The 27,563-nt window shown below is 38.2% G+C and overlaps 1 protein-coding gene across 5 annotated transcripts in view; it reads left to right on the top strand.

Moving 5' to 3' along the window:
* Window positions 1-26,669, top strand: part of ntm (neurotrimin) — a 358,272-nt gene extending 331,603 nt beyond the window's left edge. For 2 of the 5 annotated variants that reach the window (XM_006800517.3, XM_006800515.3), the window contains 5 exons: window positions 10,574-10,702; window positions 14,656-14,776; window positions 15,003-15,154; window positions 17,725-17,760; window positions 20,673-26,669. In XM_006800517.3, coding sequence (XP_006800580.1) covers window positions 10,574-10,702; window positions 14,656-14,776; window positions 15,003-15,154; window positions 17,725-17,760; window positions 20,673-20,773 — 539 coding nt within the window. In that variant the 3' untranslated portion in view covers window positions 20,774-26,669. Of the gene's footprint in view, window positions 1-10,573; window positions 10,703-14,655; window positions 14,777-15,002; window positions 15,155-15,261; window positions 15,609-17,724; window positions 17,761-20,672 lie in introns of those variants that run through there. The other 3 variants (XM_006800516.3, XM_006800518.3, XM_087847121.1) reach the window with 3 other exon arrangements.
* The last annotated feature ends 894 nt before the right edge of the window (window positions 26,670-27,563 follow it).

Below are 27,563 nucleotides of genomic sequence, written 5' to 3'. Positions count from 1 at the left end.
CCAGCTCACCTATGTCAGACCTTTTGATAAACGAAATTGTAATGAAAGTGAGAACATGTACACTGTTACATCTTTCAGAAAATGTTTTGAAATTGTGGTGCACAGTTCAGAATAAATGTTTTTCAAAAACCATTGTGTCTTTTTAGTAAATGTTTATTTCCAAAAGAAATTTCTAGAAGTTCAGAACAGTAAGATTCCCGCTTTTTAGAATTAATTAGAAGATAACTCTTACGTAGCTAAACTAAAATACTCTTTGAGAGTTAATATATAAACTCTTACCACCAAGTGCCAAATTATCAACTCCAGAGAGATTTGGTGTTTGACACTAAATCAGAGTTAACGTACCAACTCTCCAAAAAGAGTCAAATCAACACTCTCTGGTGTGGACCCATATAGACACTTTAAAAGTGTTGAAATCAAATCTGACAGTGTTAATTTGGACATGCTGGATTTGCTGTGTAGGTATCAATAGAGTTTTTTCTTGCTTTTTCTATCAAAATTGATTGACTTTTTACAGTGGCCTGCTATGGTTAATAATAACACGTTCAGTCATGAGTGAAATCAAAGCTTCTCTTCACTTTAGCATTTAACATTCCCAACAATATAATGTGCTGCATTAATCGAAACACAGCTAATAAAACACAATTTTCTTGATGGAAACATCAGTAGCTCAAAATTAGCAACCAAAGGGTTAAGTCTGCAGTTCACACTCATGTGAAGCTACAGCCTCCCCCCTTAGTCTCTGTCCTCCTACTCCTGCAAAAACAAAACAAAGCGAGACAAAACATCCACCCTTCTTTTACAAGCTGGGTGAATTGTTTGTAGACATGTACTAATCCTAAAGTCGGTATCGTTTTTGTCTCAGTGTCAAGTCAGTTTAAACATTTAGTCGTCAGTCCATCACAGTCCAGTCACATGCATACATTCACACACATTCATACCAGATATTGCTGATAATGGAGTCTCACACGCAACCTATTCGAGGCTCCATCACCAGCAAGATGACGTCATCATTTTAAAGGAAAACAGTTCCTTGTTTTTTGACTGGATTGACTCGCTGCAATCCTTTTAGGCTCAGGACTTCTCATGTGATCAATGTCCCATATAAGTGAATCTCTCCAGAGCCCATTATAATTATGGAGAAAAATACTTTGCAACTGTTTCTAGTAATCATGTTTTATAGCGCTTTAAAGTTCAATCTCTCAGGCCTGGATTAAAGAGCTGATTTGTTAAATCAGGAACTCACAAAATACCAAAATATCACCACCGGTGGATCACTCCTCTCAGATGTTCTTATTTCAGTGCACTGTAACAAAAGCAAAGACAAACGTAACCAATAAAATACTCATATAATAACAAATACTGGGGCCCGTTGGAAACATGTCCAAGCATAAAACCATCTTTCTCTCTCTTAGAGAAAGAAAACAATCCAAACCTCACTGATAAAATCAACCTAGTGTTAAGCAAAACCCAAAATCAACCAAAACTTCACCAGAAAGTTTTTCTCCGTCCCGGGACAATATTGTGTAAGCATACAGGTACCGTAACTTCTTTTTGCACTGACAAAAACATGTTGGACTTACTTCAGTCAATAGTGGACACTAGTTGCACACAAATGTTTTGCTTTGGTAGAAACTTAAACAACTGAGTTAAATCAACACAACCTTTTCATATTCAGTAAACCTGTGCATTTTGAGTTCATATTACATGATTAAGACATGTTCAGATGGAGTAAGTTAAGCTCCTGGAATATTTTAATCCTTCACAATTCTGTCATTTTTTTTCAACACTATTCAATAACTTTTATCCAAATTCTACTCGGTCCCTTAAATACTACATGTTGTCTTCATATTGCCTACGGTTCAACAAAGTCTAAATTCTGATTACCATAAAAATTGAATGGGTCTACACCAACTACCATCCTCCTATCTTTATCCTAATTGCACGAGGGCTGGGAAATAACTCTAAAGTGATACGTTACCAGGCAGGGTGCACCCCGAACAGGTCACCAGTCTATCACCTAGAAACAAACAACCATTTACACTTACATTCACGGATAATTTAGAATCATCAATTAACCTAGCTCTAACAGCTGCATGACTTTTCACTGTGGCAGGAAACCAGAATACCCAGAGAGAGACTACTGCAAACTAACCAGACTGTGGACTTGCACCCAGGACCTTCTTACTGTGGAGCAACAGCACTCACCACCATGCCAACAATGTAGGAAATACAGGGAAGCTATGATTTCCTGTTGAATTTTATACAGATCTTTAAAGCCTGAGGCAATTGTGTTAAATACATGTGGGATGCTTACATAAATCCAAGGGCTGGCCCCCTTTTCTTCTTTTTTTTTTTTTTTTCAGTGTGTTCCTCCTTCAATTAAATCTCAATCACAAAAATGTGGCGCTCCGAAATAAGGCTCACACCGTTAATTCATAATTTTCACTCTGTACCACTGCTCCTTATCAGGCTGTGTGAAGCACAGTAAACAATTCAGTTGAGGCCTTGAGCCATAAACAGACATCACTCACAGACATTGTTTTCATAACCAAACTGCTCCAGACCCTGTCCCCTAAATCTACACAAATGCCCTCTGGGTGTCATGAAATGCATTTAACCAATTAACAATCAATGGCTTCTTGTTGTTGTAACAAATTCTGTATTTGGACGTTTGTGTGCAGCATTTTGCGTATCAGCATAGCATTTGTTAGTAAAGCATTCTTCATTGCAGCAGCGTGTGTGTATCACTCTTCATTGCACAAACATGTGTATGTGTATGTGTGTATGTGAGTGTGTGTGTGGATCACTTCTCAGTGAATTGAATCAGCATTTTGATTTGTGTGCATGTGTGTGTGTCATTTCTCAGTCAATCAACAAGTGCATATGTGTTCATATGTGTGTGTTTCTCTTGATTCTGAGTCAGTGTATGTAAATGTGTGTGTTTGTGTGTGTGTGTGTTTGTGTTCATCACTTTCCTGTTCTGGTGTTCTGGGTAAACCATGGCCTGAAGCGTGCTCTGGGGTCCTGCTCTCCTCCTTTTCAGTCCGTTTGGGTCCATTGGTGCTGCTGCCCAAAGTTCTCTCCATACTGGTTCTGGCCCCAATTGAGGCAGTCCTTTTCTCCAGTGTCCTGCATCTTCTCCTTGTCCAGCTCCTCCTTAACTTGACCCTTTTTGCTTCTGTAGGTCCTTCAGGGTTTGCTCCTGTGTTGGAGCTTCTTGTCAGGTTTGGCAACCTCCTGCTCCAGCAAGCTCCGGGCTGATTTCAAGTCCTGTATCTGGGACTCTAAGCCTGACTGATGGGTTCGATTAGCAGCCAGCTCCTCCTGAGCCATGCTCAGTTTCTGCTCTGATGTCTTGAGCTCTCACTGAGGGCAGAAACCTCAGAGTCTTTTCCGTACACGTCAGATTGAAGTTTATTGATGTTTTCCTTGCTTTGCTCCACGGCCTTCTGCAGCTCTGCTGTTCGGCTCTTCTCAGAGGTCAGCTCCTGGCTGAGCCCCGACACCTGTGCCTTCAGCTTATGTTCTTCTGCTGCTTTTGTCCAATCTGAGGTGCCTTCTGACCTCAGTTACTCCTCGTGTCTCTGGCACGCCCTTTTTGCTGCCCGATCCTCCGTGTTGGTCCGTCACTGTCCTGCACAGTTTTAATGCAGAGTTGTTAAGGTCAGCATTCTTTTGCTCGGCCTCACTTTTCATCCGGGCTTAATAGGCGTCTCGTCACAGCTCTGTCAGCTGAAGCTGTCTGGAAATCTCCCCCGTGTAGTGAAACGGGCCTTGGATTTAACGTTCTCCGTCTCCGCTGCATGAGATCTTTTTCCTGCAGGACTGTTGACATTCTCAGGCTGTTGTTGTGGGTCCAGCTGCTGTAGCATTTGGTCAGGGTCACATCAAAGATGGTAGAGGGGAGAGCAAAGATGGTAGAGGGGAGAGCAGGAGTCCAGGTCAGCCTCGGCTTTCCGGGCCGACAAAGCAGCCTGTATTAAGCATAAAGAGAAAAAACAAAAACAAAACAAAAACAGACGAACAGGAAAATGATGTTGTTTGAAAATAATGTTGTTTTGGCTATGTTATTCAGAGAGGGGCCAGGCCCTGTGTCAGCCTTCTCCCCCCCTTTTTTTGTTTTTTCTCACTATATAATCAACTCATAACCCACCAAGTTGACAGGACAACACAGGTACACGTTAAAATTCTTAAGATCATGTTTAATAATTCAAAAAAGGAATTTTATTTCATTCAGTAATCACTTATATTAATCAATCAGAGGAAAACATGTCACAATTTGACTCTTTTAACCACTAAATTTGTTGTTTCATCACTGGTTTGTGATTTACCAGTGTCTGTCTTTTTGAAGTCAAGTTGTTGTCCTGCAACCCAGAGAGTTTAATTGTTAGTAGTGGATAGACTTTATCATTTAACATCAGGTGTATGTTAAGTTTCGCTGCTTTAAACTTGCTGGAAAATCTTCACGTGTTCATGAATGTAAGCTGTTTCTTCATTGCGTGTATGTGCGTTTGTGGGTGGGATATTTTAACTTTTTTTCTCAAACAAGGCATTTCTCTAATTGTGTATGTTTTTAATTTTGTTTCCCAAATTTTGATTTCCCACCTTAAATAACAGCATTCCATGTCTTCAGCCAGGAATTAGAGCTTGCTTGTGAGATTCAGGGACACATGGTGCCAAAAACAATTCAGTGAAAAACTTGCCTGAAAATTTCCAGTGATGGTAACCGATAACTGGAGGAGAAGATGTCCTTTAAGCTTCTTTTTCGGGTGGGGACAAAGTGATAGGTCAACCTGTAAAATTTTGAGCCAGAGCTTGGCATGTGTGTCGTCCCAATTTTATTAATCTATCCTTTTGCTGCTGTACTCAGGTCTCCTGGTTGAGAGAAATCCACCTGTATTAAGAGACTAAAACATTCATTTACTATTTTTCTTACAACATCCATTTAATTCATCCACCTAGATTTTACTCTCTCTCTTGGTGCATAGTTCACACAGTCAGGCAGTTGCCTTTTATGGGCATGCAAGTTTCCGGTCACTTACCCCCAACAGCTGCGAAGCCGTCTCTCCTATATCAAAACTCAGCCAAACATTAAACATTCACCGTAGTCATTCAAAACTTTATTTGTAATATTCTAATCAGCAAAATCAGCGTTTTAATTACAGGCATGTATCATTATTTGCAAATTATACTTATAAAACTCAATAACACGCTAAACAGGAAGTCCTCTGTGGGCTTCACAGCAGCCACCTCATTTGCATGTTCACACACTATCTAAAAATAGCTCGCAGCGCACTGTCGTCACACACACAGCCTCGTTTCACACTCAACTCTCTATGTTATTTTACAAAGACGTCTTATATTTACAATCACTCTCAGGCCTGAAAGTTTTAGCGCCTACACAATTTTGACAAATTTAAGTTAACGGGTCCAACCGAAGAAAGTCCAACTTTTTTGTAATCAATTAACCAGTATCAGACTCTAACTGTATCTGGCCTCATCTCTAAAATCCCTAAGTCAATTTACAGTGCCCAAAAAAGCGCAGATAAGGAGACTCTAACTCCTAGCTTGTTCCAGGATGCCCTGTACCCCACAGTCAAGCCAACTGAACTAACCCTGTTCGCCGACAGGTCAAGGTCGCGCGTCCGCGGCCAGGAGGGAGCGTAACCTCCGGGCTATGCGCCTCTTAGTGGACTCCAACCACCGTTCTAACAAAATTTATAATACTTTTAAACAACAGACAACACCCAAAAACAAGAGTATGACTGATGCAGATGCAACGTTATCGACATTGGAGACTCTAACTCGCAAAATGACCAACACAGATGCAATCTTTAGACCAATGGAGACTCTAACTCCCAAACTGACCAATTCCCTATCCATCTACCTGAGACTCTAACTCAGTATTATTACCTTTACCTGAGACTCTAACTCAGTATTTTTACCTTTACCTGAGACTCTAACTCAGTATTTTTACCTTTACCTGAGACTCTAACTCAGTATTTTTACCTTTAAGCTTATTTCAAGTTTCAAAACTCATGAGATTTTCATCACAATCAAAACAGACACTCACCGGCAACTTTTACTGAATAGACATTTAATTTCATCGTCCAATTCAGCACACTTCGGATCAAATCAACAGGCCTGTGCCTACCTCTTTTATAAAGGCGCCTGTCCACTCAGTTCGATTGCCGGATAATGTCTGCCCGTCTGACCACCTCGGACCGTCCAAGCCTCCAAAACTTCCATCCCAATACCACAGGACGAGCCCCCAAAACTGTTACGGATTCAAATATTGGGAATGGATACAAGAGGAAAACCAAAATAACAACACTGGTCCGGCCGGGTCAAGTCAAACGATGATTTAATGAACACACGCGTGGGAGATGGACACCATACACAGACAGCATCAGATCTCAAAATGGTGGAGCCTTGATCAAACTCTTATAGCCTCTAGTGGCCCCCTCCTAATCATCAGAGCCTAAACATTCTTTCTCACACAGCGCCTAAGCTACGACCTTGGCTCCCTGTTTATCTGCTCCTGATGAAATGGGGCAGTATGCTCTGTTCTCTTCTAATCAGACAAATGAGACGATGACTTTCTGTGAACAGTATTTCTTATAACTCAGCAGTATAATGCATCATAAAACAATATCATTCATTCACAATAAATCAACAGTCTAATGTAATGCAAATCAGTTTACCAAATGTAATAATTATCACCTTCTTCTAGTTCAGGAGCATAATGCAAACTGAAACTACATAATAATTCACAATCTTTAATTAGGGGTCTAACATGGCATAAAATAATATCATAATCCCACAGTATCTATCTGTGTGTGTGTGTGTGTGTGTGTGTGTGTGTGTGTGTGTGTGTGTGTGTGTGTATGTGTGTGTGTGTGTGCATGCATGTGCGTGTGTTTGTCTGTGAGTGCGTAAAGATTGATGATTTCAGACTTGGACCAAGGCTCTCTTCGAGCCATAACCCAGCTCCCTCTCACCTTTGATAGATGGCTTTAGGGGCTTGTGGCAGATCAGAAGTGATCCTTGCTATCTTCCACAGACCACACAATCTGACTGCTAAATTTGTCTGCCTAGGCAGTACCCAGAATGAACAGGAAAATTAATGAATTTAACCAAAGTGCAATAAAGGTTTCCCAGATTTGCACAGCACTGGTTTGCTCAGAAAGATTAATTTAAAATTAAAGGAGAGTAGTCATAGTTTTTGACCTCTGTGAAACTGAAAGAAAAAACTTAACCACTTTAATATTTAAACACTACTATGAGCAGCTGAAATTGTTGTGTTTGTCACCTGCTTAGGATTTGATGAAAGGATATACTGTAAGAAGTGCAAGAAGTAAAGACCCTTTATGATTTGTTGGAGCTGGAGCATATTTCAGGTAGCATAGGGTGAGAGATGGAATACACCCTGGAAAGGTCACCAGTTTGACAGAACTAATGTAGAGACAGACAGCCATTTATACTCATGTTCACGCCTACAGCCAAATTAGCCTGTTCACCGGTTAAACCACAGCCTGGTGGTTTGGACTAGAACCAAACACATCTTCATTTAGCATCCATGTAGATGATAAAAAATGACAGCTTTAATACTGCATTTAAATTTTTATTAGACTTAATTGGTTTCATTCTTAACACTTTATGATAATTGGTTAGACACTGGACAATTTCATTACAATAGAAGTCCTTCTGAACACACTTTAACTATATTTAAGGAGGTGATTCCTGCACTGTTATCTTTTCTTTAAGTTAAATTCAATTTTTATTTATAAAGCACCAAATCATAACAGTTACCTCAAGGTGCTTTACATTGCAAGGTAAAGAACCTACAATAATACAGAGAAAACAGGAAACCCAACAATCAGATGACCTTTTAACAGGGAGAAACCTCCATCAGAATGATGCTTAGGGAGAGGCGGCTATCTGCTGCAACCATTTGGGTGTGAAGCGAGGAAGACAGCACATTACAATCCATGTGCCAACACAGTACCAAGCAGCTACTGAAATCTTTGCTCTCACCGAGGTGGAATAGTTTCTTAATCGTGTTAGATCCTCTTTAGGTATGACTGTAGATGCTGTCTTCCCTTAAAAAGAAAGCAAGAAATCAGAGATGTTTGACTCCCTGGTATAACTCACAAATGTGCACAAAACAGATGGAGTAGAGGCAATGGCATTGCACTCATTTAGAAAATCTTCATTTGGACTCACAAATATATAAATATATAATATAAATAACCCCTCTGAGAAAAACAGGAACACCCCAGGTTTCTTTTCAGCACTTCAGCCAGGCTGATAAATAGTTGGAGCTCTGCTGAGCCAAGAAATTTTCTCACAAACTAAATTTACCCATTAGGGGAAAATTACTCACAACTCCCTCACAGATGTTTCATTAAGTATAGCAACTTTTTAACAGCTGATATTTACTTAGACTCCTCCTCTCCTATTAATCTTTCTGAGTTAACTTCAATAATTTCTTTTTCTAAAAGATCAGTGTGCCTCCTAGACCCTATTTCAATCAGACTGTTGAAAGAAGTCTCACCATTAATTCGTGCTTCAATTTTAAATCTGATCCATCTAAGACACATTAAGAGGGGAGTAATTAAGCCATTACTTGAAAAGACCTTACTTGATCTGTATTAGATAACTAGAGTGATTTCTGACCTTTGTTTTATTTTAAAAAATGTTGAACGAGAAGTTATTAGTTTATTTTAAGTTTCATTCAAGTTTCACTCATCTTATGGTGTTGAACAGTGTGCTCATCCCCGTGTTTGTTCTTAGTGCAGCATTCAAAACTGATGACCAATATCTTACTACAGTGTGATTTGAATCATATCTGTCTGATAGATTCCAGTTTGTGTCTTCTTCATGCAGAAAAGTCAGTAATCGAGTTCTACAGAGTTCTGTGCTGGAACCAATTCTATTTATATTATACATGCTTCCACAGCATAATGTTATTAGAAAACACTGCATACATTTTCTTTGAAATCCAGATGATACCCATCTTAAATTTCCTAGTCCTTAATTCAGGCAAAACATATTCAGTCCAAACATCCTGGACATTCAACATGAAACATGGTGTCTAACCAGATATGTAGTTTAGAGGGCATTACCTTCGCATCCAGTAACACTGATGAATCTTGGAATAATTTCTGGTTAAATATGTCCTTTAGCATGCACATATTGCATCATTCAATTTCAGCATCACTCTAAGACAAAATATTTGTCTTTGTTTAGCAATAGTGTGCAAAAACTGGTAAATGCATTTATAACTTCCAGCATGGACAATTGTAATTTATTTTTGTCAGGGCACTCAAAAAGCTCCCTGAAAAGTCTTCACTTGATCATCTTGATTAACTCACCTCAGTGGAATTTGCAAAGTGGCTTTAACTGACACTGTAGTCTCTATTGGCAAATTCTATTATCCTCTTTTGAGAGAAAGCAGAAAGGGAACAAGAGGAGCATAAATGGAACAGAGTGGAACCTATGTGAGCTCTCTTGATACTCCACATCAGGTGAGTGTGTCACTGTGTGTCAGTGAGGCATTCTATCCTTAACAGCTTCCCCAGGTGCAATTCAATAATGTCCCCAAACCCAGCAAAGTGAATCCATGCACAGTTTATTACTGTCGCCTTCCAGCATCTTGGGAGGAAGCTTGAAGTCAATTATGTCTTTTGTTCTTTATGTTGAGTGCTGTATTAAGTGTCTCTGTCAAGCATGTCAAATTGATACAATGAAAAAAAGTGTGGCTGGGATTTTGCACTCTTCTTATTCTCAGATCTCAGTAGTAATCCCAGTGTGCTTGTACTCTTGAGAGGCACACACAAAAGTACAGAACATGAAAATTCTGACAGACGAGTGATAAAGAGTAGGCACCGAACAAAGCATTAATCACCAAATTCTGTAGCATCCTATGAAAAATGTTAAATCAAGAACTGGCCTTGGTCAAGAATTGGTGCTACAGAGTGCTACAAGAAACATGAGAATAAGACAGACTTGCCATATTTACAAGTGCAGGTTTTGGCACGTTGTGTTAGAATTTGGCCTGTCACGCCCGATCAGGATCTGTCTTCATTCCTGCTGTTGCCAAAATCCACCCTTTCATTTTTGTCTACATATCCAATTTAAGGTCACAGGGCGGATGTAGCCTATCCTAGCAATGAAAGGTGGAGAGGTGGGATACATCCTGGAAAGGTTGCAAGTTTGCTGCAGACAACTATTCACAACTATTCACACTCATATTCACTCCAATAGTTGGAAATGAGCTTCTCTTTTTTTAGCAAAACAAATAGATTTTTTTTCTTTACAATTTTTGTTGCTGTGTATCGCATTTAAATGAAGTACAAATCAGTAGACTTAGGTGAATTATAGTTATAGTATACAGCTGCAATGATCCATCAGCCCTTGTAATCAATATATTCCTTCTTGCCTTTTAAGGTGTCCTGCAGGCACACAGTTGGTGAAAATACTGAACATGGCCACAGCTGTTGACTTGTCACATTATCTCCAAATGACCCTCTTCAATCTCTCTCTCTATGTGTGTGATCTTTCACAGGGGATCTGGTGTCAGATGATGAATACTTGGAAATCCCATCTATATCCAGACAGAAAGCAGGAACGTATGAATGCACAGCTGTCAATGATATTGACACAGACGTGCAGACTGTAGACATCACCGTCAACTGTGAGTCGGCTGCTAAATGTTTCAAAAATTCACACAAATGGTGCCACTTTTAATGGGACAATGTTGGATGGGTGATCATAGAAAAAATACAGTCTATTCTTGTGAACTGTGTGGATTTTTGTTTCACTACTTCAGTACCTATCAGACTGACATTGATCAAAATTCTGTAATGTCTAATATATCCATCTTCTTCCATTTTTGATTCAGGGTTGAGCTGTCATAAATCAAGGGGCAGGGTACACCTAGACAGTTCACAAATATGTTGCAAGGCTAGAATGTCTGTCTGTCTCTATGTGTTCATAGAGACAGACAGACATTCTAGCAACTTACAATCCAGTTTCCTCAGCACATTCCTTTTCTGTCCAATTTTAGTTATTGGTGACATTGATTCTTTATGATAATGTTTTGTTTTGTTTTGTGATGTCATGTGCACATCGCTTCTACGTTTTTTTTCCCACAATACCTGTATTCTGATGTGTTGTTGGGTCCAGCAGTCATCAAGGATGAATACAGAATAATTTGTATCACTTTCCTGCTGATTTGGATGGAAGAAGATAAAAAAAAAAGATTTATCCGATACAGCAGCATTAGATAAATAGTAGTATCAGTAATAATCTATTTTAATTTTTCAAATTACCAGTATTTGTTTGAAACTATATTTGACCATTTAACATTTTTACATTTATATTTTCCTTTTCTCGTTCTAGTTTTTTCTCTCTCACCTCCTCGATTTCTACTCTCCTCCTCATCTCCATTTCATCTTCTTCCTCCTCACCTGAAGCCTCACTCCTAAACTGAAGAATATGAAATTGTTTATTTATTTTTGATATTTTCCCAGTTGGTTTATCATGAGCGTATCAGGCATGTGACCCTCCTGTCTCCATACAGCTGACAAACAACATGTTATAAGCTAACATTACCCCAGATAATTTTAGAAACTAGTATCTTAAATCTCTTTAAGTACTTTCTCTTTGCTAAAAAGTTTTAATACATTCCCACATCACATTTATTTTTTAAGTGTGAAGATACGCTCATTAGATCCACTTAAAACACATTTTCAGTAACAGAGGCAAAAACAGAAATATATGAATATCATTAACAATTCACCTGTATGACAGAGTATTAGCGACACAATAAAAATAAATACACAATAAGTTTCATTAAGTCATCTCTACAAGGCATTTTGTAGTGGATACGGCATCCGTGGTAGTTTGCCTTCTTGAAACATCAACTGTAATCTCCATATTTTGATTTTTTTCTCTTGAAATAGTATTTCAGCTTTTTTGCTTGTTACCCATCTTGACCTAGATACTCAGACACATACCCAGATAATTGGATCATAAAATTACAGACCCCTGGGCAGAAATGTTTTCTGGGCCCTAACCGACTTGTTTTGAGGATAAGATTTTTTCCTGCAATAATCAGACATATTGATAGTACACAGAATAGTTTGAAATGCAAAGGCTGTACCTTTGAGAAAAAAGTTATAAACACAACACAACTTTACTAATGTCATGGGTTGCTCTGAGGATCCACTCGCAGGACTCCGGAGTTGTGTTTTAACAGAGACGGTTTATTTACAAGATCTTCACCAAGTATATTTACAGACAGTGCGAGGATAGTGCTATATACAAGATGTGAGAGGCAGAGCTCCAGGGAAAACAGGGGAATCACACACGCGCTCACTCCAACCTCTCTCTCCGCTAGTGACCAGTCACTCCTTCCACACTCCACACAGGGAAACACGGGGACGGGTCTGGGGAATCTAGAACACAGAGACACATGTTAACTTTCTGAGATGGAGGCACGGGAAACTTGGGCTCGACATGTACTGACTAGAGTCTTCACAACAATCCAGCATTGAACAGCTGACCTCCTCCCTCTAAAATATCAGCTGGTCTGATGAGGCCCAGGTGTTCCCAATCCAGGAAGGCGTGGGCCGAGGGCGTGAACCCACCATGAGTTCCGCCCCGGCAAAACAAGAGAGAGAGGGAGAGAGGGGGAGAGAGACAGAAAAGGAGAGCCAGGAGTGGGGAGATTATGATCAGCGCCTTGCCGATCCCGCAAGTCGTGACAGTTAAATCCTCTAAAGTAACTTACATTAAATTAAAAAGGATGAAAATATTGTTTAATTAAAGTTTTTGCATGCACACCTGTTATCATCTTCCTCCCTCATTCTCTCTGTCTGTCTGTCTGTTTTCCTTATGATCTTCTCATCTGTTACCTCCTTTCAACAATTCTTGCCATTGCCACAGTCCTGCTCCCAGATGAATGTTGAAGAAATAACAGAAATATTTCCTGTAAACTTGCTTTTTGGGTTATGAGGAAAGCCTGGCTTCTTCATTTAGAGTCATTCAAACCTTTGGGTCATAGATTTACCTTGATTGTGAGCTGCTAACCACAAGATTAGCTTGCATGGCAGTGACATCTACTAGCTAGTTGACTTAGGGAGAGACCACTAGCAATGTAGATGAAAAAGGGAGAGATAGAATATAGACTACTGTATTTAAATAAAGACTACTGTATTTGGCCAATTGTTATAATAAAAAATATCATATCTACTTTTTGATAATTTGTGGTTTAAGATTGCATGCCCATAATGCCCACCGGACAATCTGGCCCAGAAAATACTGATAAGCATCCAAACTTTTGTAGGGCTGATCTCGTATAATTGATTTGCTGGTGATAACATAATTATATAAATCATGTAGAGTGAAGTCAGGGACAGTGCCAGATTTGCACAGCATCAGTAAACACACTGAAGGAGTTCAGTAAACATCCATCTTTAGCCCCAATTTGCCCAATTTATGCACATTATGAGCAATATGCTCCCCATGAATGTGTTTTATTTCCTCTGAGACAGTATATATACTTTTGTTTACTATACTATAGTTGCCATAGTTTACTTCAGCTACATAATGTATAATGTTACTTCACGTGTCACGATAAATTACATCTCAGCACACCTCAAAACATTCTGACTTCTCTAATCATAAAAGCTTTTCCATCTGCAGAACAACTACCCAGAACTACTGATTTGGTTGGAGTTTTTTTATGATCACATTATGATTTCTGACTCGGTTATTAGTTGTGCCTGTGACCTTTATCTACAGGATTTTATTTATTATTACTACTACTACATGATTGGCTGACTGGGGTTAGGGTTAGAAGTATGTGCTCTGGAAGTATTTTATACGCTATTTTAAATGAAAGATACGTTCAAATTAGAACCACTTTGTTATTAAATTAACCTATATCTAATAATAGTCTAATGCATGTAGCATGGTTAATATACCTTTTTCTGTTTAATTGTGGGTAAATTAGCTGATTTTCAGGAAATTAATCTGCAACCTTAATCATTGGTTCATTTGTCAAACCTAAATGCCAAATGCTATATAAATCATTAGCACTTTGTAATAATGATTGATGTTGCTTTTTGGCCTATTTGACAAAAAACTGATTTTGTGGCATTGAATTATACTTTATTATCACAAGTGGCATTTTCATTGTTTTCCTTTATTTTTGCAGTACAAGTTATTATTCATATTGTCTGTGTGTAGTTATCATTTTTTAGTTACCACAGAGAACCCTGAAATCAAAGCAAGTTTGAAAGGCCCATGAGCAGTAGCTGACTACTTGGGCACATTTGCCTATATTTTGGACATACAGCTAACAACTATTATTTATATTATAATATTTCTATGATACAGAGGTAAGAAAATTGATCATTAAAACCTGAACAGTTATTTTCTTCACATCATACTCTAACACTATGTAGTTTCAACACTGTACTAAGTATTATGTATAATTTGAATGATATTATCTGTTCACTTGTGGTTGTGGCATAGAGTCAAGACAGGAAAATGCCATGACCTCTGTCTCCTGCTTATCAATGCTTGTGCTGCCGCTTACTCCCATACACAACATCCCTGTGTGTTTCTGTCTGGTTGTAGATGCTCCAGCTGTGTCAGAGGGCAGAGATGTTGGAGTGACACTGGGCCAGAGAGGAGTGCTGGAGTGTGAGGCTGATGCAGTGCCTGAGGCAGATTTTGAATGGTACAAAGATAACAGAAGGTAATTGGTCTTACATTTGCATTTTAAATAGGCAAATTAAAGGTATGTGAATATGTGCGTGTGCCTTTGTGTGTGTGTGTGCACACAAGGGACTGATGGTTAATGATCTGCTGTGAAATTTATAGTCCCAATACTATCTAAACTGATTTTTTTTTTTAAAAAAGTGTGGAAAAAAAGTAAAAAAGAAAACATGAATGATATGATTTGATATTTTTCACTCATTTAGGATCTTTAATGACTTTGATGGTATCGAGATTGTCAGTACTGGATTAGGATCAAAGCTGACCTTCTTTAATGTGTCTGATGGAGATTATGGCAACTACACCTGTGTTGCCATGAACACACTTGGGAGTTCAAATACAAGCTTCCTTCTGTTTGGTAAGTACATTTATGATACTTGACAACAGGAACTATAACTAAGATTGTGTAATATGTCAGATTTGTACAAACATTGTTGTATGCGGTCATTTTATTTTGATGTTTAGTTGCTGCATTCGACCGTGTCCCACGGGGTGTCCTGTGGGAGGTGCTACAGGAGTATGGGGTGTCTAGTCCATTGCTACGGGCCATTCGATCCCTATACAACCGTTGCAAGAGCTTGGTTCACATTGCCGGCAATAAGTCAGATTCGTTCCCGGTGGGTAATGGGCTCTGCCAGGGCTGCCCTTTGTCACTGATTCTGTTCATAATTTTTATGGACAGGATTTCTAGGCGCAGCCAAGTGGCGGAGGGCTTTCACTTAGGTGGCCTCAGAATCTCATCTCTGCTTTTTGCAGATGATGTGGTTCTGTTGGCTTCATCGGGTGATGGCCTCCAGCTTGCACTGGAATGAGGATCAGCACCTCCAAATCTGAGGCCATGGTTCTCAGCCGGAAAAGGCTGGAGTGCCCACTCCAGGTCGGGGATTAGTTCCTGCCCCAAGTGGAGGAGTTCAAGTATCTTGGGGTCTTGTTCGCGATTGATGGGAGAAGGGAGCCGGAGATCGACAGGCGGATTACTGATGCGGACGCTGCACTGGTCCGTCGTGGTGAAGAGAGAGTTGTGTGTAAAAACGAAGCTCTCAATTTACTGGTCGATCTACATCCTTACCCTCACCTATGGCCACAAGCTGTGGGTACTGACCGAAAGAACAAATGAGCTTCCTCCGAAGGGTGGATGGCCTCTCCTTTAGAGATAAGGTGAGAAGTTCAGCCATCCGGGAGGGGCTCAGAGTAGAGCCGCTGCTCCTCCACATCGAAAGGAGCCAGCTGAGGTGGTTCGGGCATCTGACAAGGATCCCTCCTGGGCGCCTCCTGGGTGAGGTGTTCCGGGCATGTCCCACCGGGAGGAGGCCCCGGGGCAGACCCAGGACACGCTGAAGAGATTATATCTCTCGGCTGGCCTGGGAATGCCTTGGTGTTCCCCCAGATAAGCTAGAGGACGTGGCTGGGGAGAGGGAGGTCTGGGCTTCTCTGCTTAGGCTGCTGCCCCTGCGACCCAGCCCCGGATAAAGCGGAAGAAGATGGATGGATGGATAGTTGCTGCTAATCAGGTCACTCTTGCAGTGGTCCTCATTATCACTAAGCTGGGTCTTTGATCACTGTCACATGTAGTGACCAGAGTTGCACTCTACAGCCCAAGATGGTACTTGTTGTGCTGCTGTGGAGCCTCTCAAACCAGAACCTGCAGCCAGTGGAGAATTTTTTTATGTACTGTACACTGAGCTCACCAAGGCTGCAAAGCAGAATAAGTCACCGAATACAGTCCAAGACGGTTTCATTAACCAAGTACTACCCTGGGTTCATGTCTTTAACTTCACTATCTCCACTGTTCTGTTCTCTGTGAAGTTATAAATCTCACCAGAAAAAATTGAGAAGTGGAGAGTTGCATCTTATTTTGAAAATGTATTGGATTCACTGTGCTGTTCCTGTGTCTGACATCATGTCCTCTTCATCTGCTCCTGCTTATTTAATATGGCTTCCATCAAAAATAAGGCCAAAATATAGTCAGTGAGTGAATAGCCACTTCTGGGACTAGACTGATAAACGTTTTGTTGGCATGTTTAAGTCTATGTTTTGGCTAAAGTTCTAATTTGTATAATTTGTTAGATCCCAGGTTAGGCTTTGTTTGTTTGTTTTGTCATGATAATATATGTGTAATATTATACAGCAAATTAAGGGGACTGCTGAGCATACACCCTCGTGTGCACAATCATGGCTTATTTGTATGTGTGGCTCCTGAGTTCTCTGCTCACACACAAGGAAAATAATTAGAATAGAATAGAATAGAATAATCCTTTAATTGTCCCACAAGGGGAAATTTGGTTGTAACAGCAGCCAAAAAGACACATATACAAACAAACAGTACACAGGACACGGAACAGAAACATACACAATTTTTCTTACGTATTTACATTAAGGACAGTGGTTACTATATACAGAGAGTACTGTACAGTTATTAAATTAAATAAAAATAACTACAGGTAAGAGGCAAACCAGGTTGAAGTGCGAATTGCGTGGTAATAAATACCTGTGCTATACATATAAGTCTATAGAACTCTTGGAAATCAGTTATCAAGCCTGTGTGAGCTTTAAATACACTGTTCTCATGTAAACATTAAAATTCTTTCTGAAATCATACTGCAATGTCTGAATAAAGCCTTAAAAATTTTTTATATGACAGACGGCCATTCAAATAATAATAAAAAAAGAAGGTCCTTGTTACATATTGCATTGTTAAAGGGTCTTTATTTGGAGAGTGCACAGATGTTTGCTGTTCTTAAAATTTTGCTAAAATTACTTTATTTGTGGTACTTAAAACACAGTGTTTTGCCTTTAGGGCCCCACCTTTGCTTTTATAAATGGGCGTTGCTGCTGTTTTGTCAGTTGAACTGTCTGATATCATGATATCATTATGTTGCTTTTCTGTTTCTGACACGTTGCTCTGTTCAATTTGTTTCCCTGGTATAGTGGTAATTGAACCCACTAGCTCAACACTTTTGCAAGGTTAGTATTCAACACCAGCATGAACGTCAGCTGTCGAGGATCAATAGTATTAATTGCATGCTGGAGCCTGTGGAACATTGCCATTTTCACAATTGTAAGTTAGGCTGCATTAGAATTTCAGAGACGATGAGTCTCTGCTACATTTGAAAAAAGTGAAATCATTTGTCTTGGCTTTTTGAACCAGTCAAAATTGCACTTTAACCTTCTGTGGTTTTATTGAATTGACATGTTAGAGTTCTTGTGTGGTATGCAGGATCTCTGAGGACGGTGAGCAGCAAAGGAAACTGACATATGCAAATCTGTGAAAATGGTCAATGAAGTCTGTTTCATTAACTGTGTTTCATCTTTTTCTTCTCAAACCTAACTGCCTCTCTGTGCGACATCGGCTTCATTTTGATTCTTTGCATGTGCTTTTCCTAATGTAAGTATTTATCATGTTTGTTTGTTCTTCTGTGATCCATTGTACCAATATTTGCTGCATTTTAACTGTACATGCTACAGAAGAAAACCAAACAAAATTGCAAATTTCTTGTGTGAATCTGTGCACATTTTGATGTCCAGCACTTTAACGTGTGAAACTGCAGAGATAAACACCACACCTACTTTGCCATTTGATTTGTCCTTGTGACTGCGACCAGCAGTCCATTCACATAACAGAATTGTATTAATGACTTTGATTTGGACTATGACTATGAGTGATTTTCATTATTCTAATTAGCAGTAGAGAGGATTAGGAATAATCCACTGTGGAAGGATAATTGGATACATGCCCCCAAAGGAAACTTGTGGAAAGCCAAGGGAAATGAGTAGTCATTGTTTTACCAATTTCAATGTAAAAATGATCCAAAATCCTTTTATAATACACTCATTTAGAACTTGCCTCATCCCCAAAAAGGGCATGATGAAAATATTACATACTTTTATTCATAAAATGCATCATGCAATACTTTGGTAATTTTAGCAATGTGTTAAAAATATCAGTGCTGGAATACTGCATTTCAATTTGAATAAGTGTTTTAAATCACTTCTCAATCCTAAGAATGTCCTTGAAAAAACAACCTTGCTGAGCACGGTTCATTTTTATCCTACTAAACCTTTGAGCAGTTCATGTCATCTTCAAGAGTTTTCCTTTAAATATAGTTTTTTGACAGTGTTGTTACTTCCTCACTGAGATTACTTCCTTACTTTGCTTCTCTTTGTTCATCTTTCATTATCATCCAAACTTCATAACACTATTCACTGTTATGTGCTAAATAAATCAGATCCAAAGATGAATGATGATGATTAATTTACAGTTGCTACTTACAACAAATACAGGAAAAGAATGCATCGTAAGTGATGTTCAAAAACAAATTACAAACACAGTTTAACAAAAAAATAAACTGTAATAGAATCCTGAGGGACTTTAAAGTAGGATCCATGGCATTTATCACTTGCTTTAACTTAAAACTTCAGCCAGCGCGACTTTTTAACACCAGTTTGATGGACATTTTGACCCTCTGGAATTTTCAAAATCCTGTAACTCTATTAAAATAAAACCTGATGGTCTCAAATTTCATGCCTTTTTTTTCTTTTTAAAAAGGGATTATTTATCAAATTTGGAATTTTGGAATGTTTGGGATCAAAAGAAAAACAAAATGTCCACTTTTACCTAGAATCCACCTTTGACTGTTATAACATCAGCCAAAAGCTAGTTATATGTGACTGATAAATAAATATATAGGGGACTGTAGTTAGATAAAAAAAAAAGAAAAAGAAAGATTACTACAGGCTGAGTATGGGATTTTGAGCAGAAGCAGGGGGAGTGCGTAACCGAAAGCATGGAGAAGTGGCAGGTTGCTTTCTCTTCTGAGCAGCATAGGAATTCATACCCAAAGTGAACAGAGAGTCTAGACTGTGGAGAACTAATCCAAACAAATGAATAGTGAAATCCAGAGCACATTAGTAAAACAGGTTTTAGGCCTGACCCGGACAGCTGGGGAGGTGAAGCTGCAGATTGAGAATTGGGGAGCAGTGTGAACACTGAATCGGAGGCTGCACTTTGGTGATTTTGAGGCAGATGTAAAAATGGACGAGATGATCAACTTGGACATTACTACTTTTACAATAATAATTTAAAATGCTTTTTTTCCACCCTTTTGTGTAGCCTGCGTTGAGATCAATTTTAAAATGTAAACAATCAACTGAGGGGTCAAAATCACTCCTCCTGGCAGTTACAGTGTTAATTACTGTGTTCCCAGATTCTCGCTATGCAAATATCTTGCATTTCTTTTTCCTAACTCTAAACCTTAAAAAATCGTAGGTTTTGTGGAGAAACAAAAGAAGGTATAGATAATACAGTTAGTCACTTTTTCAGGCTCTTGGTTTAAGTCATTGTTAACTTTATCAGTATTAAAACATAATTGTTGCCATACAGTCTGTGGGTGTGCATTGTCAAACAACTTTTTAAAGCACATTCTCAATTTCCGTCAGCTGAATGTGTATTGAATTTTTGCTGATATATTAACCATTGACATTTTGTAGCTGTGTAATATTTCTTGTTATGAATGCAAAACTGTTTGCAAGATAACCCTAAACCTTTCTATGGCCATTTGCTGGAACATACCATCAAAGACACAACCAGGTGTCCCTAAAATTGAACTCTAATATATTGTAGCAAAAACTTCTGCATCAAAATTGCAGTACTGTCTTCATGCCATCTTATTAAGATGACATACAAACCATAATAACTGTTACAGCTCTTATTACTCTTTAAGTTGTTGTTTAAAAAAAACACAATTATGTTTGTAATGCTGGATTGTTCACAGACGGGAGGTTTATTAACTTACTTCAAGTACTGACACACCAAAAGAAGAAAACTCCTTAGTGGTGAAACTTACCCAGATGTTTTTCCTCATTCTATCTCCTGTTAGGACCGAGAGCAGTTCAGGATGGCAGCGGCGGTGCAATGAGTGTGCACTCACACAACTGTCTCCTCTTCATTATGATTCTGTCCTTCCTGCTTAGATTTTGAAGACAAATTGAGTTGAACTCCAGTGTTTTGTGTGTGTGTGTGCCTGCGTGTGTGTGTATGCGTGTGAGTGTGTGTAGGTGTGTGTGTGTGTGTGTGTATGCGTGGGAGTGTGTGTGTGTGTGTGTGTGTGCGTTTTGTTTTTTCCAACTGAAACCATAAACTGATGCACATTAAGTGCATGATTTAATCTGCACTGCATTGATGTTGACCCGCTAAACAAGTATGTCATTGAGGGTCTTTTTTTTTTTTTTTGGAGATTTCAAGGATGTAACAAATGTTTCACCTTTTAATTGAATTTTGTTGGATATTTTTCTCTTTGAATCATATTATTCTGGATTGTCTCTTTTTACCTGTGATTCTAAAAAAAAGATTTTTAAAATGGTGTCTCTTATTTTTAAAAAGTGTCTCTTAATCAAATGGATTTGTCTTGAATTTAACCACACTGAATATTCATGTCTATTCCAGGAAACAGCAAATTTACAGCAAATATAAGAAGTGAATTCTAAATACCTCAAAATTAACCTGAAAGAGTCAAACACAAGGTTGCCCTGAGGCTGAAAACCTGGTGTTATCATATTTTAATGTGTAATAATTATCCTTTCGTCTGGTTGTTGAAAGCAGAATTGTAGTATTTTTGTTCCCACCATTATAGTGATATATTTGCACTTGTGCTATGCTAATCTTTTTAATTATATTTTTTCAATTATGTGTAGTTTTAAATATTTTTATGAACGGGAAATATGAACTTGTAATTATTTGGGACGAACCTCTTACTTTCATCTCTTTGTCATTTTTTGTTCTTTACTCGTACTGGTTGTATACAAAAATGTTGTCAAGATTATTATAATTATAATTATGTTAGACTTTAATATTTACAGATGGAGGGAATGTTAGCTACACTTGTATGGAGTGGACATCTGACTTAAGTAATGCAGACCTATTAATGCTATTGATATTTGTTTAATACCATACCATGTATACATGCTCTAGAAATTGTTCCTGTTTATGTTCTAAACCAGCACTGGAGGATTACAGAACAGTCGTTTTCAGTAGATTAACACAAAATAAACTCTTTCTGCATGTATTTAGACACAAATAACCCAAAGACTATATTTCATATACTTCCTGTTTTTCAAATCACCAAACAAAGACCCTGATTTTTAAGTATTGTCTTCTCATTAACTTCAGAGTAAACTAGAGGTCTTTATGGGTACAGAAATGTCTGTCTGTGCAAAAATGTACCACAGTGAATTAAAGTGGAATGGCCTATTTTTTTTAATATTGACCCAGAAATAATATAGAAATAACACCTGGGTTAAAAAAAAGGTCAGAAAAAATAGGTCAGAAATAAAGACTATATGTAAAACGTGGCATAACTGCAAATGAGCATTTATGCCACTGTGACATAATTGCTCATTTGCAGTCTTAAGAGTTCCTTTTTCATTGACAACCTGAGGAAATTATTCACTACCATACAATAGTAACTTGAAGCATACATTGTTTCATCATTATCTGTAAATTAAACTATAATGCACAAAGTGAAGATCATATTAGACTGAAGATGTATTGAAAGTAGGAACTGAGACCATAAACTTATAAGAAGAAGGTTGAATTAGCAAACATTTTGCAGTAAAGACTTTCAGACTTCTGTTGATTTGGACTATAAATTAAGCAATTATTCTTAGCCTATTAGAATGAAAGCAGATTTAAGGTACTTTTGCTGCCACTTCACGATTTAGACTTATAGGCTAAGACCCATCTTTAGTATTTTGTCCATTATCCAGTACTATACAGATCTACTGACATGGGTAGACTCATGAAGACCTTTAGAGTAAATGTGTTGTCTTTTGACACGAGTAAAATACAAAATCATTGATACTCTTAAACCAAAATGTACAGTATAGGAGTCAGATTGTGAGATGTTGGTCAGAAGATTTAAATATTTTAGACTTTACTGTAGAGTATGCAAGCCAACTGCAATAACTGAGACTGATTAAAGGTCTCAGCAAATAGGCCACAACAGTTCTTATCACCTGATATATAACTTGCATTAACAGAAAAGACAGAATATATGAGAAAACCTGAAAATCATATGTTTCACTATGGACAAACATCAGTGCAGGCAGAGTGTCACAGGCAGCAAACAATCAGCAGACCTCCTTTACCATATTTCATTGTGAGCATGAGAATTTTATGCAACAATCTGTAACCTCTCACAAAATGACAGGAAGAATTAAAGCTGGTAATTTCTCTCTTTCATATCTCTCAATTTGAATAGAGATTTGTACCAATTGGCAGACTGTACTTAACATGGGTATGCTTTTTTGTTATTTAGTGACAATAACAAAAAATGTACATCTGGTATTGAACTACTGGCTTTTGTAATGAGAAGGATTGTTTTAAGACATTGTGCATCCCTTGCAAAATGCTGTTTGTTTTTACTGTCAGTTTCTATCAGAGTTTTGCAGTTGAAGGTTTCCATTAACACTGCAACAAACAAAAACAGTGAATTAAAACAAATTACTATGTCTGTTTAATGATGGGAGATGTTGCCTTTCTTATCTTCTGAAAGTTCATCACACCTAAAAGGAGGAAAGGGTACACAAAAGCAATGACCTCTGTTCTTTTAATATACATTTTTTGCCCCCTTTCTCAGTCTTTTCCCTCTTGCTTGTGTCAGCACCACTGAGGCCCTATTCCATCATCCACATTCCCCTACCTCTATCTTTCTTTTCTTTCCATGGTTTTTGGGGATAACAACCTTTTTACTCCTTGATGTGAAAAGAAGAGCCAACATCCAAATCAGAGAGGCATGAAACGGGTCGTTTTAGAAACTGATCAGGATAATCATGACCTGAATCTGACAGGCTAATCATTGTTTGTTTTCACATATCAGAGAGAGGGAGGGACAGAGCGAGACTGCAGAACATTATTTATCTCTAGCACTCCAATGTTTGGAAATGACATGGTAATTATTCCATCCTGGGTTGAAAGAAGGCACTACCAATCACACGTCTATCCTGCACAGTCATTTTATGACAAAATTCACCACATTTAAGATGGACTCACATCAGATCACCTCCAAGGGAAGTTTTTGCAGTGATCCATTCAATACTACCTATAAGCAAATGTTTATCATCTAGCCAGATTATTTAATAGCGCAGCAATAAACACCTGAAAGTCTTATTTAGATTTTCCAGTACATTTGCTGCTGAGTACTTGCTCACACTTAGTAGCACATGTACAGTTTGAACACTATCTCACAAGGTAACCGAAACTGTGAGAATTAAAATTATGACTTTAGAACTCTACAAATTTTTTATATCAAATATACCTGTTTATGAACTTGCAGTAAAATCTCTCATCATGGATAAAATTTTGCAAATTGCTTAACACTGAGCTAAGAATGTGATAAAAATCTTGATGCATTCTTAATCATCCAGGTAAGAAAATCCCCAAACGCTGATTCTGTTCATGTGGACGTATCGCTTTCAGTGGGAGAAATGTTTCGTCACTCATCCAAGTGACTTCTTCAGTCTCAGCTGACCCCACCTTCTTCAAATCAAACAAAATTGATTGCAAACATTTGTGCTGGTTTGTGCTTCTAAAATGTTAGTTTGCAATGCTTTTGTAAGAACATTAATGAAAGTTTCAAGGTCAAAAGCCCGTATTTACCTTTTCTAACAAAAAACATCCCGATGTTGTTCTGATTAATTTGTATTTTGTTAATGCTTAGTCTATTTTAACTATTACTGTTAACCTATTTTTTTTTTACTTTTGAGATTGTGATCATGATAAAAATATCATGGTTTATGTTTCACAATGTTTTCACAATAAAGAAAGGTGCTGGGTGACCTTGGATGACCTCTAGGAACTTTTATTAATATATTTGAAATTATTAAATTATTATCTATTAACAACCAGAGACCAAAGACTATTCTTCAATGACAACTGATCAGTGGCCATCAGTACCATTCATAGAGAGTTGGGGAATGGCTGCCATCACAGCATTGTAAGATAGCGAAAGATGTACCCTTAGGCTCCTTCCTCGATTCAGAGATGGTCTTTCCCTTTTCACGTAAATGGCCTCCTTTACTCCCCACTCAAACCAGCACTCCTCTCTGTCCAGGATGTGTACCGGTACAGCTTCATCCTACAGGTTAGTGGAAAGAGTATGCACCAGCCTGTAGGATTATATAGACTGCAAAGTTTTGGCCTGATGAGTTACCTCTTGTTGTGCCATCTACTTTGCCAGAGGTTGTTTGGTTTCCCCAATGTATAAATCATGGCAATTCTTCTGGCACTTAGCAGTGTACACTACATTACTCTGTTTGTATCTGGTGATTTGATCCTTGGGGTAGACCAATTTTTGGCGCATTTACTCAAGGCCATCTTGATAGGATGTTTTTCTGCTTCCTTGGCTGCTGTATCTGTGGGGATGGTGTTCGCTCTATGTTTTAAAATCCTGATGACAACCAGTTTTTGCTTTAGTGGATGATGAGAGTTAAACCTTGAATACTGATCCATATGCGTAGGTAGACGGTACACATCAACTTTAAAATGACCCCCATTACTGATGAAAATCTTACAGTGTAAGAAGGCTAGTCTGTCATTTTTCATATCCTCCCTGGTGAACTTGATGTGTTTGTCTACCGAGTTAATGTGATCAGTGAATTGTGGTACATCCTGAGATTGTCATCCACATACCTGAGCCAATGACTTGGTGGTTTTCCTTACCTGGATGCATCAAGACATTTTAACCCACTTTGGCAAAGACTGCCTAAAGCTACTACATGAGTACGAGCAAACAGCAAGTAAGATAGCTGACTCCAGGAACCACCTGACATTCAGCCTCAGATGCAGACAAAACAGGATTACTCCTAAAATTCTGCCAATGAGATCATAAGTTCAAGGCCTCCAAAAAACAAAAATCCCCCAGAAGGCACAGAACACAACTTTTTGGGAACGATAAGTATCATCCATGATCAGAGGATGACATAGAGAAGAGTCAATGCCTGTCAGATCATTGTTGGAAATCCGACTGGATTATATTTTCTTAAGCTTTCGTGTTGGTCTGAGATGTACAAAGCTAAGAGTAAAAGGTAATTTTAATTTCATTGTTCTCAAATCCCTGTTGTTCCAAACACAGAAAAGGGAAAAGCATGTGGAGAAAACCTATGCATGCTGCCTCTTTACAGGCTTATTTTGGATTTTTTTAAAGCCTTTTGTATTACCTAGTGCCAGTGTTCTTGATACATTATGGACATTGTCATCCTCAAGGTTAGACAAGCTGGCTTGCAGAGCAGTTAAATAAAGACAGTCACATTGTTTGTTGCAAGGCAGTGTAATGATTTGTGCCACACAACACAGCTAATTTCCCATTTAATACACATTTAGTTGAAAAACCAAACAAAATCTTTCTTTGTCCTCATGTTGTCCAGTTGTTCTTATCTAGGTTCACTTTAATTCAAATTCAAAACTTTTAATGATCCCTTTAATGTGACTACTATGGTTCAAGGGTTTGTGCTAAAATAGAAATGGCATGTGTTTTGGACAACCTTCCAGCTAACCTTAATGCAGACGTATTTATATTCATCTTTGCAGACTATTTTGATTGTTCAAGTCTTCGAACAGCTTCATGACGTTTCTGTCTGCAGGTTTCTGTTTTGGAATAACATTTTGATTGTTTCCTGTAAGACAGCCACAGGCAGCACTGGCTAACAATGAAGAATCATAGCTACATTAGCTTGATACTTGAAAAATGAAATTTTCCTTTAAGTAAGAAGTCTGACCTTGTGTGATGATTACAGTGTTTTGCTAAATGTCATTTTTTTTTATAAATAAAATAGAATTAAATTGAAATTTAATTTAAGTATTCATTCCCTTTAGTAATTAAAAGTCAAAAACTGATTGTGAAAGACTGCACTATTACATTTAGTTTTTAGAAAATAATTTAAATATTTTTTTTGTCTTGTCACTCTTTTCCCTTTATCTTTTCTTTCCCCTCACCCCAAACCAGCCATTGCAGATGGCCACCCTTCCCTAGGCCTGGTTCTGTCAGAGGTTTCTTTCGTTAAAAGGGAGTTTTTCCATCCCACTTTCAAGAAGTGCTTGCACTTAGGGGGTTGGCAGATTATTGAGATTTTCCCTTTAATGTTGTAGGATCTTTACTCTACAATATACAGTATAAAGCACCTTGAGATGATTGTGGTTGTTTTTGTGCTTTGGCGCTATGTAAATGGAACTAAACTGAAACGAGTTGGATTAAAATTGATTATTTTTCCACATGCTATGCACTTTCAGCAACTGCACATAATATGCATCTCTTTCAGGCAAACTCAACACAGCAGGAGCTGACATACCTATTTAAATTGGAAATAAGCAACCACAGTAACAATTAATCTCTCAGAAAAATTGAAGGAAGGCATATTGCATTTTTTGTGTCTGCACTATGTTAGAGCAATGGCTACCAATTCCCACCAAGCATGACTTTAAAAAAAATTATATGCAAGTCCTAATCAAGCCAAACCTATGACAAAATCCAGGCGAATGAGCAGAGGATCTTAGAAATACCTATTTCTGATCCTGCACCAGCATTCATTTATGAAAACGCACTGAGAAGTGCTGGATACACATATTTTTTTTTGTTTCTGTGAGCCAATTTTGAATCACAGCCCACTAAGATTTGTATTTTGGAAGCACTGCATGTTCATGTTTATATGACCAATTACAAACATCTGTCTCAGCTGCCCGGAGATTATCATGATTCATGACATTGTCTCACAATATG

This window comes from Neolamprologus brichardi, chromosome 10 (genome assembly GCF_056152115.1).
Source record: "Neolamprologus brichardi isolate AB-2024 chromosome 10, ASM5615211v1, whole genome shotgun sequence".
Lineage (NCBI taxonomy): Eukaryota > Metazoa > Chordata > Actinopteri > Cichliformes > Cichlidae > Neolamprologus > Neolamprologus brichardi.
The sequence above is the reverse complement of the archived record's forward strand: the minus strand, read 5'-3'. Positions and strand labels throughout refer to the sequence as shown.